Here is a 16068-nt window from a genome sequence, read left to right on the forward strand (position 1 = left end):
CCCGGGAGGTGGGGGCCTCTGCTACCAGGGGTGCAGGACTCGGGCGGGTGGGGGTCTCTGTGACCAGGGGTAGCAGGACCCGGGAGGTGGGGGTCTCTGCGACCAGGGGTGCAGGACCCGGGCGGTGGGGGCCTCTGCTACCTGGGGTGCAGGACCCACGGCTCGCTCTCGGCCTGCGCCCTGGAGGAGAGGAGCGACGGGCCAGGGCTCGGCCCGGGGTCAGGCTGCAGGGGCCCCCCCGACGGCCGGCGCCTCCCCTCGGGGGCAGAGGGTGGGCGCTGGCTGCGGCGCCGGGCGGGGCGGAGCTGCGCGCGGGCTTCGGCCCCTCGGCCGCCCTCTCGGGTGACGGGCCCGCGGCCCCCGCCCCGCCCCGCCGCATATTCAGGCGCCCGCCCGCCCCGTCCGAGAGCAGCCCGCGCCGCCCGCCCGAGCCTCCGCCGCCCGCCGCCCGCCGCCCGCCGCCCGCCGCCCGCATGGCCGCCGCCCGCCGCCTCCTGCTGCTGCTCCAGGGGCTCGCGCTCGCCCTGGCGCAGGTCGTAAGTGCCGCGGCCGCCGCGCGGGGGCCGGGGTGCGGGGTGCGGGGGGCGGGGGCGGGGCCGGTCGGGGTGCGGGCCTCGGCGCTTCCCCTCGGCGGGGCGCACAGCGGGCGCGTCCGGGCGCCGCGGAGGGAGGCGGAGGGGCCCGGGGAGCCAGGGGGACCCTGTCCGGAGGCGCGCGGCCCGGCCCGGGACAGGCGGCGTGGCCGGGAGCCCCGAGAGCCCAGGTGAAGGGCGAGACAATGGTGCCCATTCACGGGGCTCCGGTGCCCCGGCGCCGCCTCCCCCCGGGGGGCTCCAGCCAGACGCCGCGCGGCCCCGCTGCCGGGGGCCACCGGGGCGCGGGGACCCACCGGGACCGGCCCGGGCGCCAGCCTGGCACCTCGCTGCGCGGAGGGCGCGGGGCCCTGCCGGGGGGGGGGGGCTGCCCCGCGGAGGGCAAGCCAACGGGAAACGGAGGGGCTCCGGGGAGGGGCTCCCCCGCGCCCCCGCATGCTCCTTTCGGGTTACGCGCGCCAGGCGCAGAGGGCAGGGCACCCGCTCTCCGTCTGTACCTGTCGTGCGAGCGAGCGGCCCCGGAGCCGCTGTCGCCTGCCCGCTGGGACCCGCGGCGCCCGGCGTCTCCCCCCCGTCCCCCGCCCTCCGCGGGTCAGCGCACCGGGCTGCGCTCCGCGCTCGCTCTCCGAGAGCCGGGTCCCCCCGCGGCTAACCCGGGGCCCCGCCTCCGGTCCTGAGCGCCGGGAGGGGCACCCAGGGCGCCGCACAGTCGGTTCCCGTGAGCGCGCCGCGCCCCCGGGGGGCTCTCCGCAGGGACCCCCGCCCCCTGCACCGTCTGAGGGCCTCCCCCTGTGTGTGTTTTCAGAGAGGTCCGCCCGGAGAACCGGGGCCCCCGGGCCCCCCGGGGCCGCCGGGAGTGCCTGGATCCGACGGCATCGACGTGAGTCTCTAACCTGGGACGGGCGGGGGTGGGGGTGGGGGGGAGGGAGCTGCGGACAAAGGGGGACTTTGTGAGCCTCGGGAGGCGGGGGGTGGGGGTGGGGGTGGGGTGCAGCGCCCCCTGCGGTCAGTAGGCGGCGCCGGCCTCCCCACAAGGAGCCCGTTTGTTCCTGGAAAACCCCGAAGCAGCCGGAGAGCCGAGCGGGTGGCCGCCGCCCGCCGACAAGGGGCCGCTGTCCCGTGGCCGCCGAGCTCACAGCCGCAGCCCCCACCCCCGATCCTTCCCTACGGGGCGGGAGCCGCCCTAACCTCCGGCCCTGCCCCCGGCACGTCTGGATGCTTCTTGGGGTGGCTCGAAGCCTCGGTCAGACCAGCCCGCTGCCCCGCCGAGGCCAGACCCCCGCTCCTCCTTTGCCTCCTCCTCCCCGATTTAGAAGCACAGAAGCACGGGGCTGTCGCCGCCCTCCTAGCTCCCTAGCGGGCGGAGGGGTAAATGCCCCATTCAGGAGGCCCCCCCAGGAGGTCAGCTCCGTGTTTACCCATCTGGACAGACTTCTATTCAACCTGGTGCCCCCCCCAACCCCGGGCCGCTGGGTCCCTGCCAGGCTCCCTGGCTGCCGCAGGCCCTGAGCTGCCTGAAGGCCGCTCTGGGGCTAAATATGACTCCACTGGCCCTGTCTGTTCTTTGTCACTATGAGTCCTTTGTCATGGGGGGGGGGGGGTTCCTGCCTTGGGAACGGATTGGATCGGAGCCCTTCGTAGTCCCTCTTGGCCCTTGTCCTTGTCCCAGTCTCTTCTCTTCCTGACCCCAATCCAAAAATAGCTGCTGCCCACCCAGTTCATGTCCCCTTTCATGTGTTTCTGAAAGTCCCACGTTTCTGCCACACTTGCCCAAATCCAAGAGGCGCCCACGCTCAGGTAACTTGGAACCCACAACCCTCTCTGTGGGTCCTGTAACTGGCACCTTAGCAACAGCGGTGTGTCTATAGCCTGCTTGCGTGTTGACAGCACCCTCTCCAGCCTGGCTGGGGTTGATCACAATCCACCCATGATTTTTTTTTGGGGGGGGGGGAGGGAGCTATTTTCATAAAAAATAAAAAATTAATAAAAATATAAAAATGCCAGGCTGAGGGGAACCCAGAGCAGAAGAGAAGAAAGTGAGGAGAGGGCATGTGGGACCAGCCAGCCAGGGCCTGTGTGTGGCCATTTGGGGTAGCGTGAGCCACAGGGTGCTATTTGACGGACTTGTATCTTGCAGGGTGACAAGGGGCCCCCTGGGAAAGCTGGCCCTCCGGTGAGTGCTTTTTCCACTTTGACCTTTGCCCTTTCTGGGTCTTGCCCTCCTCTGGCTAATATTTGCCCCACCTCTGTTTTTAAGGGACCGAAGGGAGAGCCTGGCAAACCCGGGCCAGATGGGCCTGATGGGAAGCCTGGGATTGATGTGAGTACCTGAGTGTCAGCTAAAGCAGGTTAGGGCTGTACTCCCTGACTTTCAGAGCCCAGTTCTGGCATCTTCCCTGCTTTTCTGTTCAGAGCAGGGCAGCAGGATGGAGACTGTACAGCCATGAGTTCCCTTCACCTTCATGTGGCTCATGACCTCACAGCCACCCGGAAGCATGGATCGCAGGCACATGGGGTCCCAAAGAGGGGTTCTGTTCCTCTGCAGCAGCTAATGGGTTTACTCTCACGTTTCTGGCCTCCGAGTACAGATCGAATGCTGTGGATGGAGCTGTCCCTTCCTTCCCTGCCGTACCCTACCCCTTTGCAGCCCCAGGAGAACTCAGGAGAGGAATATTATTGACTGATACACAAAATTCCCAGGGACGCCAGGGTCACAGGCTCCTGGACACAGCCAGGACTACTGGGACAATCATCTGATTGGGGAATACACTTGGGTTAATCACTAAAGATGGAGGACAAAGAGGTCCCATGAGTTGTCTTTGTCCTGCTGGCTCAAGAGGTGTCATCAGAGCTATGAGCGGCCCCCAGGGCCCCTCCAAAATTTTCCACACCCTGCAAAGATTAAAAATCACATGCCTTCCACTAGCGCTTTGGTTCTCACATCTATGCAGAGAGCTGAACGTGATTAACCCATTTTCCAGATGTGAACACTAAGGATCAGAAGAAGTTGCTAAGGGCAGGCCTACCTCTAGGTCTCCCAGGCTCCTAACCTGGCAGGTGTGAGGCCTGTGCAGACAAATCCTTGGGCCTTGGTTTCTCATCTTTCAAAAGAGGGGAATCACTCTGCCTGCTTGCCTCCCACGGTTGCTGTGGGAACTGGGGGAAGAGAAAGCAAGGTGCTGAGGCCCCTTGGCCTTCCTGGAGCGGGTAAAGGGCAGCTTGGGCCCACCCAGGAGAGACCTCAGGCCCTGGCTTGTCTCATGGTTCAGGGAACAGGTTTGCCCTTCCCTGATCTACCTTCTCATTCTTCCCCAGGGTCTAACTGGAGCCAAGGGGGAGCCTGGCCCCATGGGGATCCCTGGAGTCAAGGTAAGTGGCCTGCTGAGGACTCAGCTTGGGTATTCCAGGGGTGAGGGTGGGCTGTAGTAGACAGGAGCAGGGACATAGGAGACCCCAACCTCTGAACCTGTCCCATTGCTCCTTCAGGGCCAGCCTGGGCTCCCTGGTCCCCCTGGCCTGCCGGTGAGTGACATCTGGGCTCCAAGGGATGCTTTTATGGGGGGGCGGGGGAGGAACTTGGAGAAGGAGCCATGAACCCGAACTCCTTTCCTTCTGTTCCAGGGCCCTGGCTTTGCTGGACCTCCTGTAAGTCTTCCCAGATGGAACAGGGTCCCTGAGACTCTTGGGGAAGGAGGACACAGAAGGGCTTCCAGGGGACTGGCCATGAAGGGGAGGGGCCAGCACACTGGGATGGTATCAAGCACAGGCACACTTGCTGGGAGGACTCTGGGCCAGCTCACGCTGGGCCTGTCTGCCGGCTCTGGGATTCTCCGGCCCCTAAAACCCTAAGCTTCCAGTGTCCCTGGGCTTGGCTGCAAAGTAAAAGTGGGGAAGGGGCCTCTGGGTAGCAGAGTCCCTACCTTTGTGTCAGGGTGAGCTAACCCTCCGAGGCATCCTGGCCAGTGACGGCTCTGCTCCTAGGGACCACCTGGACCTGTTGGCCTCCCCGGTGAGATTGGAATCACAGGCCCCAAGGTGAGCCCCAGCCCCGCCTCCGCACTCTCTGCCTCCTGCCCTTTACCTCCAAGCTAGCCTACTTCTGGGTCTGAGGCAGAAACCCCTCCTGCTGAGCCCACCCTGCCGTAGAACTTTCAGGCAAAAAGAAGCCGACTTGGAGGACGGAGTGGGCAGGGCAGTAGCAGGAGGGGGGCAGAGTGACCCTGGCAGTGCCAGGCAGAATAAACTTTGGCCCCTTTTGCTTCCAGGGGGATCCCGGACCAGATGGGCCATCGGGGCCCCCGGGGCCACCTGGCAAACCGGTAAGTGTCCTCGGACCTCCCACATGGGTCAGGATGAGGGCCTCTGGCACAAGCCTGGGGTGGGAAAGGTTGGGGTCGGGCTCCTTCTTCATACATCTCCCTCAGGGCCGACCTGGAACCATCCAGGGCCTGGAAGGCAGCGCGGATTTCTTGGTGAGATGCGGGCCTGGGGCAGATGGGCTCTGGAGGTGGAGTCAGTCACGGGGAGGGGGAGAGGCTGCGGCTTCAACCTAGAGGGGTGAGAGGAGGGTTCGGGAGTTGGCAAGATGGGGAGCATGGCCCTGCTGGCCTGAGGCAAGCCAGTGACCCCAGAACCCGGCGGGATTTTCTTTTCAGTGTCCGACCAACTGTCCGGCGGGGGTGAAAGGCCCCCCAGGGCTGCAGGGGGTGAAGGTAAGCCACTGGCGCAAGGCTTTGGGGGGCAGAGCAGGTGTTTGGGGGTGGACCTCACACCGAGCTCCCTCCTTCCCTTCAGGGGCATCCTGGCAAACGCGGGATTCTGGGCGATTCTGGCCGCCAGGGGAAGCCGGTGAGTGTGAGGGCAGAGGCCTGGCAGGTGGTAGGAAGAGGGCTCACAGGGGCCTCCCCTCCTCATCCCCCCTCCTTCCCCTGTGGGTCTCTGGGGCCCGAGCCTTGAGCTGAGAAGCAGGAGGCCCAGTGTGTCCCTGGGCAAGTCCCTTCTCCTCCTGGGTGTCCATTTCTCCTCTGTCTGTCACACATGGGACTGTCTGGGCTCTAGGGTCCTGCCTGTCTGATCACTCATTCCTGCCCCCCTAGGGTCCCAAGGGAGATGTGGGTGCCTCTGGAGAGCAAGGCATCCCTGGACCACCGGTAAGGAACACTCGGCGCCCCCCACCCCAGGGCCCTCCCCTCCTCATCCTAGGGCATCTTAGTGGAGCCACCCCCTGGGTCTGGCCTCCAACCTGAAAAAGAAACAGCCGCGTGCAGGTGGCATGTCTCTGGGTGGGGGAGGGAGTCCGAGGCGGTCAGAAATCGGGGGACAGGAGCCAAGGCTGTCAGCCAGCAGACCCAACCGAGGCCCAGGTTTGGCAGTGTCCCCCGAGTGACCCTGGTGAGTCCCTCCCGGTCCCTGAGCCTCCTTGTCCCCTCTCTGAGGTCGGGACTATGCCCCCTGCCTCAGAGGGGCGTGGTGAACAGCAGGGGTGGGGGTCAGAGAAGCTGCAATGAAGTGGAATTGCCATTGCTGTCATTCTTCTGTCTTGACAGGGTCCCCAGGGCATCAGGGGCTACCCGGGCATGGAGGGACCCAAAGGAGAGATGGTAAGTCATGCAAGAGTTGTCATGACCCGCCCTCTGGCCTCTGCGCTCTGGCAGCACTGACTGTCCCTCTCCTGTCCCCAGGGTCCTCGTGGATACAAAGGCATGGTGGGCTCCATTGGCGCTGCCGGGACACCCGTAAGTGTCCTCTTGCTCCCGCTGGAGCTCCTGGGGCTACAAGGGGAGGTTGGCTCCCCCCGAGCCCGGTGACCTGGATTCCCCTTTGTTCTTCTTGCCAGGGTGAGGAAGGTCCACGGGGGCCACCGGGCCGAGTGGGGGAGAAGGGCGATGTGGTGAGTCCTCAGCCACCGCATGTCGGGTCGGGGCCCCTGGACAGCACTGGGCGGGACTCAGCTCCCCCTGGGGCTCAAGTGTGAGCGGGTGTGTGTGTGCTCTGGGTGTCTGCGCAGGTGAGTGTGTGTGCGCAAGTGTGTGTTACTCTGTGTCTGTGCGGATGCATGGAGGGGTGTGCGGACTCCGTGCTGTGCTGTGCAGGTGTGCACACACATGGGTCACTCTGTGCGTCTGCACGTGCGTGTGTGCATGCGTGTGCGTTACTCTGTGTCAGTGCGCGTGAGCGACTGGTGTGGGGCAGGAGCCTTTGTGCTGGGAGCCCCGCACCCCAGCAGCCCCACTCCTGCAAGCCCAGCCTGCGCTGAGCAAATTCAGTTTGAGAGAAGCCGCAGGATCTGGTCCCAGGCCCGCAGCGGCCAGACAATGACATTCCAGCGGATCAGCCACGGGGCTAATGGGATTTGGGCCACGTCCCAAACCTCTGAACCTCCTTTTTGTTTTTTGTTTTTAATTAATTGACTTCATTTTTGAGCAGTTTTGAGTTTAGAGAGAAGTTGAGCAGAAAGTAAACGTTTTTTGGCCGTGCCAGTCTTTAAACGTACCTAAAAGTAGAGAGAATTCTAGAACGACCTCCATATACCTGTCTCCCCAAGGTGACATTCTGTCGCAGTCAATCCACCACTTTGTGGCTCATTTTTCCAAGCAAATCTCCTCATATGTCATTTCACCCCTAAATACTTCTTTTTTAAAGATTTTATTTATTTATTCGTGAGAGACACACACACACAGAGAGAGAGGCAGAGACACAGGCAGAGGGAGAAGCAGGCTCCGTGCAGGGAGCCTGACCTGGGACTCGATCCCGGGAACCCAGGGTCACGCCCTGGGCTGAAGGCAGATGCTCAACCGCTGAGCCACCCGGGCATCCCACCCTTAAATACTTCTGCATGTCTCTACATACAAGGAGTTTTACAAGGAAAAATAAGGACTTTTCCTCCCCCAAATCACACTATCCTTCATTATCATACCAACAAAATGATCAATTATTCCTTAATGTCCGCAAAATAACCAGTCTGTGTTCCGTGTTTCCTAATTATCTCAATAATGTCTCTTCAGAGGGCACCTGGGTGGCTCGGTTGGTACGTGGCTGCCTTGGGCTCACGTCATGATCCCAGGGTCCTGGGATGGAGACCACCCCCTGCCCCCCACCCCCGCATCTGGGCTCCCTGCTCATTGGGGAGCCTGCTTTTCCTCCAACTCCCTGGCTCTGTCGCCATCTCTGTCTTTCTCTCAAATAAATAAATGCAATCTTAAAAAAAAAAAGTGGGAACCCTGGGTGGCTCAGCGGTTTAGCACCTGCCTTTGGCCCAGGGTGTGATCCTCAAGTCCCGGGATCGAGTCCCACATCGGGCTCCCTGCATGGAGCCTGCTTCTCCCTCTGCCTGTGTCTCTGCCTCTCTCTCTCTCTCTCTCTCTATGTCTATCGTGAATAAATAAATAAAATCTTTAAAAAAAAAAAAGTCCCTTCAAGGTTCTTGTTCAAATCAAGACCCAAAGTCCACACATTGTATTGAGTTGTTGTGTTTCTTCAGTAAGTGGAGCTCAGAGCCCAGGTGGGGGAGGTCCCGGTGAGTACCAGCTCCTTCCCCTGGACGTGCCCCGTCCAGTCCCATCGGTGCGGGGCTGACTTCTGCTCCCGCCCCCCCCCCCCCAGTTCCCAGGCCCCCTCCCTCAGCTTCTGCTCGGTGTTCCTGTGCCAAGAGGGATCCTGGGCCCCACACCTTCTCATCACCTCTCTGAACAGCCAGGTGGGGGTTCGGCACCCTGAAGGTGACCTCATTTCTGTCTACTTTGCAGGGCGGCCAAGGTCTCCGAGGACCTCAGGGCATAACAGGCCCGAAGGGAGCAACCGTAAGTGGCCCAGGGCTACCCCGACAGAGAGCGGGTCAGTCTGTCCCAGCTCCTAGAGGACCAGGAGCCTGGGATTTTAGGAGGACAGAGGGCGGGCTGCTCTGTGACCTGGGAAAAGCCCTCTTGCTGGGCTGCAGTTCCTTCACCTGCAAATAGGGTGATGGTGGAGCAGAGGGTGGGGGGATCTTGCGGCAATCTGGGACACTTGTCCCCCACTCAGAGGAAGGACTGCGGTCTGTCCCCCCAGACCCTTCTCCCATTTCTGCTCCCCTCCCAGTTGGCTGGTGGGGGTTCTCGAGATAACCAGACCCACTTCCCACCCGCACGCTGCGGCGGTCACACAGGGACGTGTGGGTGGCCTGACCCCAGGCGTCTCCCCACTGTGAGTCTCCCTTCAACTTTCCTTCTGAGCAGGGGCCCCCAGGCATCGACGGCAAGGACGGGACCCCAGGCACGCCAGGCATGAAGGTAGGAGTGGGGACTGCCGGTGGGTTTGGGAGGGTCGGGGTCCCTCCTGTCTCAGGCCAGTCTCATCACACTGATCCCGGAGGCCTAGGAGCCTGGGATCTTCAGGTGTGTCACGGACACAGCCCTGCTTGCCTCTGGGCCTCAGTTTCCCTACTGGCACTTGGGTGGAAGCCATGGATCCTCTTGCTGGGGCTTTCACTTGTGCCTCTGTTCTCCGTGTCTCCCAGGGCAGCGCGGGACAGGCAGGGCGGCCGGGAAACCAAGGCCACCAAGGCCTAGCGGTGAGTGGGGGGGGGGGGTCCCAGGGGCTGCCCCACGGGCACACTGCTTCTCCTCCTCAGGGCTGCCCACTCCCTCATGGCGGCATGGGTGGCTGATGAGGCTGGGTGTGAACACACACCCAGGGTTCTCGCTCTAGTCCTTGTCCCCACGCAGCCCAGGCCCCATCACCATCTCTGTGGCCACTCAGATTCCCCGTGTTGGCTCCTCCCCACTGAAGTGCTCTCCGTGGCCCCCGTTGCTTCCAGGAAAGCCATTCCATCCAGTGCTCCAAGACAGACAGAGTCCCCGGGGCACACTGAGTGGCAGGGAGAGTTGTGAACAGGACAGCCACAGTGCTTGTCCTCACAGCCCACCCTAATCTGACACCACCCTACCCTTCCATCCTCATCAGCCACTGCCCCCGGGTCCTCTCCTTTCTCGGCTGTTGGCTGTTCTAACCCCACACCTTCAGGCCCTTGCAGGTGCTGCTGCTTGGACCGCCCTTCCCCATCTCTCTGGGCCTTGTCACCGTTCAGGGCCACCTCCATCCCACGCCTTCTGGGAGCCCAGTCCATGGGTGCCTCGCCTCCCTCCCTGCTGGGGGGTACTGAGGCCAAAGCCTGATAACACGCCCAGGTGCAGAGCACTTTCCTACATGCGTTCACGTGTGCCTGTGAGCGCAGGGCCTCCTCTCCTCCCTGCAGGCTGCAGGCCCCTGTGGCCACCCCTCTACACACTCCCACACACACCCCCACACCCCCACTCCCACCAGGGCTCAGGGCTCAGTCGGGTTTGTGAGGCCAGGACTGGGCCTCCCAAAGGAGGGGCTCTGGATTGGGGATGGGAGGTAAAGCCGGAGATGCCTGGGGTTCCCCAAAGCCAGGGTAGAAACTGATACCAACTTCTTTCTACAGGGCGTGCCGGGCCAGCCTGGGACAAAAGGAGGCCCGGGAGACAAGGTATGGTGACTCCAGGCTGGGGACAGAACTGGCTTCATCTGAGCAAGGGAGCCTGCGGGCAGGGTCCAGGGGCATGGCTCAAAGACTGCAAGGCCAGGCCTCACCCCAGGCTCAAGGACATGGCCTGGACACAAGTCCCCTTGGGCCTCACCACCTCCTGCTTGCCCCCTCTCCCTGCCGTCCCTGGGGACAAGAGACACGGCTCCCAATCCAGAGGAGGAAACAAACACGGGAAAATCTGTGGACTCCAGAAGACCTGACCAAAAACACCGTATCCCCAATTCATGTGGTTCTAGATTCTGTTTAGGGTTCACCAGGCTCCCCAAGGTCAAGGGCTCACCTGGGCCCCCCAGACTCACCTTAAAACTGTGTTTTCCTACAGGGTGAACCAGGCCAGCAGGGCCTCCCTGGATTCTCTGGTCCCCCTGGGAAGGAGGTAAGTGCTCTCCCCAGAACACAGGGCTCTTGCACCAGCCCCCCTCCCAGGCCTGAAGACCCTGCACCCAGCATATGCGGCCTGGGTGAGGTGTGGGGTGAAGCCCTAGTGTGGGGGGTGCCCTGGATCCCAGTCTGGGCTGCCACTGACCCCACTGACCCAGGGGTGCTCCCTTTTCCTCTCTGGGTGGTCGTTTCTCTATGTACAATGCAGTGATGGTGGGGATCGGTTCTGTCCTGTATGGGTGTCCCCTCCTCCGATGGCCACACTGACCCGAGCTAAGAATCCAGCAGACAGTCATTCATTCATTCAATCATTCATTCCATAAACATTCACCAAATCCCTGTAGCTGTGTTGGACGAGACAGTCTCTCACTCAGAGCTAAAGTGTAGTGGAAAAGGCGGATCTTGAACCTACGATCACAGGATAGTAACTACAGCTGTGGGTCCTATTGGAGGAGGAGTACAGGGACCCGAAGGACAGAGCACAAGGAAAGGCTTCCCTGATGAAGTGACTCAGCTGAGGCCCAGGGCGGCCAGGGGCCAACGGCTCACTCCCAATTTCTGTCCCCCAGGGAGAGCCAGGACCTCAAGGAGAAATCGGACCCCGAGGTATCATGGGGCAGAAGGTGAGGGCCTGGCACAGCGGTTTCTGCCACCTGCCCGCTCCCCGGGCACTCGGGGACCCAGATGTGGGTCCTACCAAGGCTCCAGCACCCGCCTAGTCCTGCCCAGGCTGCGTGGGGCCTTCCCAGCAAGGGCCCGATCGCTGGTGTGTGACGCGGAGCAAGGGGCTCCAAGCTGGGACAGCAGGGGAGGGCACCCTGACCAGCAGGATCAGGTCGGAGAGGGGGCTGGGGGGGTGCCCCTGCTGACCCCGTGCTCCTCATCCTCTCTTTCTGTTTCAGGGTGACCAGGGTGAGAGGGGGCCGGTGGGGCAGCCAGGCCCTCAGGGACGGCAGGTAAGTGGAGGCAGCTGGGAGGGGCAGTGGGGAGCAGCCTGGGTGCCCCCTGCCATTTACTGCACTGGATTCTTGTCTCCTCAGGGCCCCAAGGGGGAGCAGGGCCCCCCCGGAATTCCAGGGCCCCAAGGCTTGCCAGGCATCAAGGGAGACAAGGTACCGAAGGGGCGGGAAAATACCTGGGAGCAAGGCCCCAAGACCTGCGGGGTGCGGGGGATGGAGCGGGCTGGAGGGGCGAGGCGGGCTGCAGGGGGGTGTGGCCAGAACGCGGGGTGTGTGGCCAGAGGGGGCGGGGGCGGGGGGGGCGTGACCCCACTGGGACGGAGAGGGGACCTCACCAAGCCCTGCCTCCCTGCTTGCTGCAGGGCTCCCCGGGGAAGACTGGCCCCCGCGGCAGCGTGGTGAGTAGCAGCGTCCTGGGCAGCGGCGGGGTGGGGGTGATGGGTGATAGGGGGTGGAGGTGGGGGTGATGGGGGGTGGAGGTGTGGGTGATGGGTGATGGGGTGGAGGTGGGGGTGATGGGTCGGGGTGATGTGGGTGGAGGTGGGGCTGATGAGTGGGGTGATGGGGGGTGGAGGTGGGGGTGACGGGGGGTGGAGGTGGGGGTGATGGGGGGTGGAGGTGGGGGTGACGGGGGGTGGAGGTGGCTGGGCGGCCGCCGCTGCTCTGACCCGCGGTGCTTAACCTGCAGGGCGACCCGGGGGTGGCCGGCCTCCGGGGAGAGAAAGGCGAGAAGGTGAGCGGGCGGGGGCGGCGCGGGGCGGCGCGGGGGCGCGCGGGGCGGGCGGGGCTTCAGCGCCCGGTGACCGAGCTGCCTGTACCTGCAGGGCGAGTCCGGCGAGCCGGGGCCCAAGGGACAGGTGAGTCCAGCCGCTGCGACGCCGCCTTCCCCCTACCCGGGGCGCTGCCCCCCTCCCCCCTCCCCTCCTCCCCCCGTCTCCCCGGCACGTGCGAAGTCTCACCCGCGCTCCGCCCCGGCAGCAAGGAGTCCGCGGAGAAGCCGGCTACCCGGGCCCCAGCGGGGATGCGGGCGCCCCGGGGGTGCAGGGCTACCCCGGGCCCCCCGGCCCTCGAGGACTGGCGGGAGACCGAGGCGTGCCCGGACTGCCCGGGAGACAGGGCGTGGCGGTGAGTCTGCCGGGCCGGGGCGGGGGCCGGGGCGGGGGCCGGAGGGGCGGGCGGGCCGCGGCGGGGCCGGAGGGGCGGGGCTTCTCCCTGGAGGCCTCCTCTGCCCGCAGGGCCGGGACGCCAGCGACCAGCACATCGTGACCGTGATGATGAAGATGATGCAAGGTGAGGGCGGGCGGCCCCTCCTCCCCCAGCTCTGCTCCCGCAGGGCCCGCGGCTGCCCCGCCTCCGCCCTCGCTGGTCTTCGGTTTCCGCGAAGGCAGAGGAGGAGGAGGGGGCAGGACGCTAGTGGCTCACGCGTCTCCACACCTGGGGGCCTTCACACCTGGGGCCCCGGGCCCTGCGCCCGCGCCGCCTTCCGGGCTGGACTGAGCTGACCCCCATCTCACTGACCGACCTCCCTCCCTCCCTCCAGAGCAACTGGCAGAGGTCGCTGTGAGTGCGAAGCGGGAGGCCCTGGGTGCCGTGGGGATGGTGGGTCCGCCAGGACCCCCCGGGCCTCCCGGGTACCCAGGCAAGCAGGGACCCCATGGGCACCCTGGCCCTCGGGGCGTTCCTGGCATCGTGGGAGCCGTGGGTCAGATTGGCAACACCGGCCCCAAGGGTGAGTGCTGATCTGGGTGCAGGTGGGGTCATGGGCTCTGGGCTGATGGCTCAGCCTCTTGGTTTCCCTGCTCAGCCTCTTGGTTTCCCTCCTCATCCCCCCTCAGGATCCCCTGATCCCTCCGCCAAGGGTTCATATGTGACTCCTGGGCTTTCTCAGTAGCAAATTGATGGAAATGAATGTACTATTTTATAACTTGGGGTTTGGGGGAGGAGGGGTTGTTGTAAATTTGCTTAGTGGTGCCCCGTAAACATCTGTGTCTCTGGAAGCCGCGTAGCAAAGTCGTAAAGCACGCAAACTCGAGTCACAAGCCAGGTGTCTGTCCAGACTCTGCTACTTTCCCCTTGTGGACCTGGACAAGTTCCCTGATAATCTCCCTGGGCCCTAGATTTCTCATCTGTAAACGGGGGGTTAGTAGGCACCGTCTCATACAGTCCTGAGGATTACACGTGGAGGTAATTTCGGTAGCGTCGGCACATGGTAAGGGCTGGCTGGATGCTCATTAGACGCTCTCCGTAATGAACCTGACCGGCTGTACCTTCCATGCTGCCTGGACTTTCCTTTATTTAGTTTTCAAAGATTTTATTTATTCATGAGACACACACACACACACACACACACAGAGGCAGAGACACAGGCAGAGGGAGAAGCAGGCTCCATGCAGGGAGCCCGACGTGGGACTCATCCCAGGTCCCCAGGATCACACCCTGGGCTGAAGGCGGCGCTAAACCGCCGAGCCACCTGCCCTGGACTCTCCTCTGTGTAACCAGTTCTACCGACATTTCCAACTTCTTTTTAGTATAAAACTAGCACAAAACAGGAATAACAGCTGCGTGGGAAATAGACATGAAATAGCAACCAAAGTCGCAAACTTTGAATTTCCAGTTCTGCAAAACGACAGCTCCTTTCTTTATCCGCAGGAAAACGTGGAGAGAAGGGTGACCGGGGAGAGATGGGACGCGGGCACCCCGGGATGCCTGGGCCCCCCGGGATCCCAGGTAAGACCTTGGCCCTGCCCCTGGGGCCCTGGGACTCATGACCCGCGGACACCGGGTCTCTGCCGTGGAGGCCTCTCCTGCTCGCCCGCGCCCCATTCCTCCAGCTTCGGCGTCCCTCTGGAGCACCCAGGAGCACTGGGTGGGCTCCGTCCTGCCCCCCGCCCCGCCACCTCCTGAAAAACAGCACTTGCCCCCCTGGCGCTGGGACAGGCGGTGCCCCTGACGGCGGGGTCTTCTCCCTTCCGCAGGGCTCCCCGGCCGGCCCGGGCAGGCAATCAACGGCAAGGACGGGGCCCGCGGCGCCCCAGGGGCCCCAGGGGAAGCAGGCCGACCAGGTCCGCCGGGCCCCGTGGGGCTGCCCGGCTTCTGCGAGCCCGCGGCCTGCCTGGCAGCTTCGGCCTACGCCTCTGCGCGCCTCACGGAGCCCGGATCCATCAAAGGGCCATGAGCAGGAGGCCAGGACAGAGCCTGGCGGGCATCCTGGGGGGGGGTGGGTGGGACTAGATTCCCGCGGGGTGGACACGCATCCCATCCCTTAGACCAGGAAGCCAGCTTTCCAGGCCCTTCCATCCGGGACCCTGGAGTCCTAAGGAAAAGGAAATTCTAAGATTCGGGGGAAGCGATGGGAGGGCATTGGGATGAAAAGGTGAGGCCAACAGACGGCAAGGGTCCCTGGAGAGTCCCAGCTCCAAAGAGGTGGCTTTCCTCCCAGAGCACGACTCACAAGGTACCAAAGCAAAGGTCTCCGTAATCTGTGCTGTCCTCCAGCGGCCACCTCTTTGGGGCAGGTGGACTGAGGTCTCTGCCGGTCCCTGAGCCCACCTTCCTTCCCTGGACTTGCTGGGTGACTGCTGGTGGGTGACCCACCCCAAGGTGGCTGTCTGAAGCGGCCCCACTACTTCCTCCCTGCGTCCCTCCCATCTGAGTATTTAAGCACCCCTCCCCCTTCTCTTCCTGGCCTTACCCCCACCCACCCTGAGATCCACCCCAGCCTTTCTGTAAATAAAACCCCCCCGACTTGGGTACAAACTAGGATGGGAGTTGGAGTTCATTTCTGGTGGAATGGGGGTGGGAGGTTGTTGCCCATCACCCCCCCACCCCCTGTCTGGGCAGGAGGGTCAGGGGCCCTGGAGGGGCGGCATGCGCTTTCCTCGGGGCACCCTGAATGTGAGCATGAGGACACAGGGGACATTCGGGGAACATCTGTGGGAAGGACCTGGGGCGGAGTTGGGACGGTGACCTGCTGTGTAACTTTGGGCAAATCCCTTCACAGCCTCTGTACGGCTGTAGCAGGGACCCAGCCAAGTCCCAGGAGGACACACCCAGCGTCTTGCCGGGCCCAGCGCACGGAAGGTCCTCTGGAGACCCACTGTGCTGGCCCTGGTGCGGGAGCTCATAGGGAAAGACCCAAAGACTTGGTTCTTGCCTTCAGGGGTTCCCAGATCTGTGGCACCGGATGAGAGCAGAAGGGACATTCATGCCACTTTCCCTCGAGAGATGTCCAGGGGAGACTGGCTCACATCTGATCTGTGCCCCTGGGCACTTCCAGCCTTAGAGCTATGTAGGCCAGGAAGGCTGCTCCGGGCAGCAGGGGCAGCAAAGTGGGGGTGGGGGTGTGTGTGGGGTGGTGGTGGTGGGGGGGTCATGACAGGTACCTTGGACCCTGCAAGGATGAGAGATTTTAGGGTACTTGGGTGACTCACTGGTTTAGCGTCTGCCTTCAGCCCAGGGTATGATCCCAGGGTCCTGGGATCGAGTCCCTGCATCAGGCCCCCCACAGGAAGCCTGCTTCTCCCTCTGCCTTTGTTTCTGCTTCTGTCTCATGAATAAATAAAAATCTTAAAAAAAAAAAAAGGATGGA

At 63.2% G+C, this 16068-nt stretch overlaps 1 protein-coding gene across 1 annotated transcript; it reads left to right on the forward strand.

The window, feature by feature from the left end:
* Nucleotides 1–447: 447 nt before the first annotated feature.
* On the forward strand, nucleotides 448–15240 carry COL9A2 (collagen type IX alpha 2 chain). Its single transcript, XM_055342075.1, has 32 exons — nucleotides 448–536; nucleotides 1399–1473; nucleotides 2731–2766; nucleotides 2851–2913; nucleotides 3909–3962; nucleotides 4080–4115; nucleotides 4215–4238; nucleotides 4575–4628; nucleotides 4859–4912; nucleotides 5018–5065; nucleotides 5249–5305; nucleotides 5388–5441; nucleotides 5690–5743; nucleotides 6140–6193; nucleotides 6275–6328; nucleotides 6430–6483; nucleotides 8339–8392; nucleotides 8807–8860; nucleotides 9088–9141; nucleotides 10036–10080; nucleotides 10463–10516; nucleotides 11091–11144; nucleotides 11424–11477; nucleotides 11562–11633; nucleotides 11843–11878; nucleotides 12169–12213; nucleotides 12305–12337; nucleotides 12459–12605; nucleotides 12716–12770; nucleotides 13021–13209; nucleotides 14130–14207; nucleotides 14456–15240. Exons 1-32 carry the CDS (start codon nucleotides 474–476, stop codon nucleotides 14653–14655), a joined length of 2058 nt encoding a protein of 685 aa, XP_055198050.1. The 5' UTR covers nucleotides 448–473; the 3' UTR covers nucleotides 14656–15240.
* Nucleotides 15241–16068: the final 828 nt, after the last annotated feature.

This window comes from Nyctereutes procyonoides, unplaced genomic scaffold, assembly GCF_905146905.1.
Source record: "Nyctereutes procyonoides isolate TBG_1078 unplaced genomic scaffold, NYPRO_anot_genome, whole genome shotgun sequence".
Classification (NCBI taxonomy): Eukaryota; Metazoa; Chordata; class Mammalia; order Carnivora; family Canidae; genus Nyctereutes; species Nyctereutes procyonoides.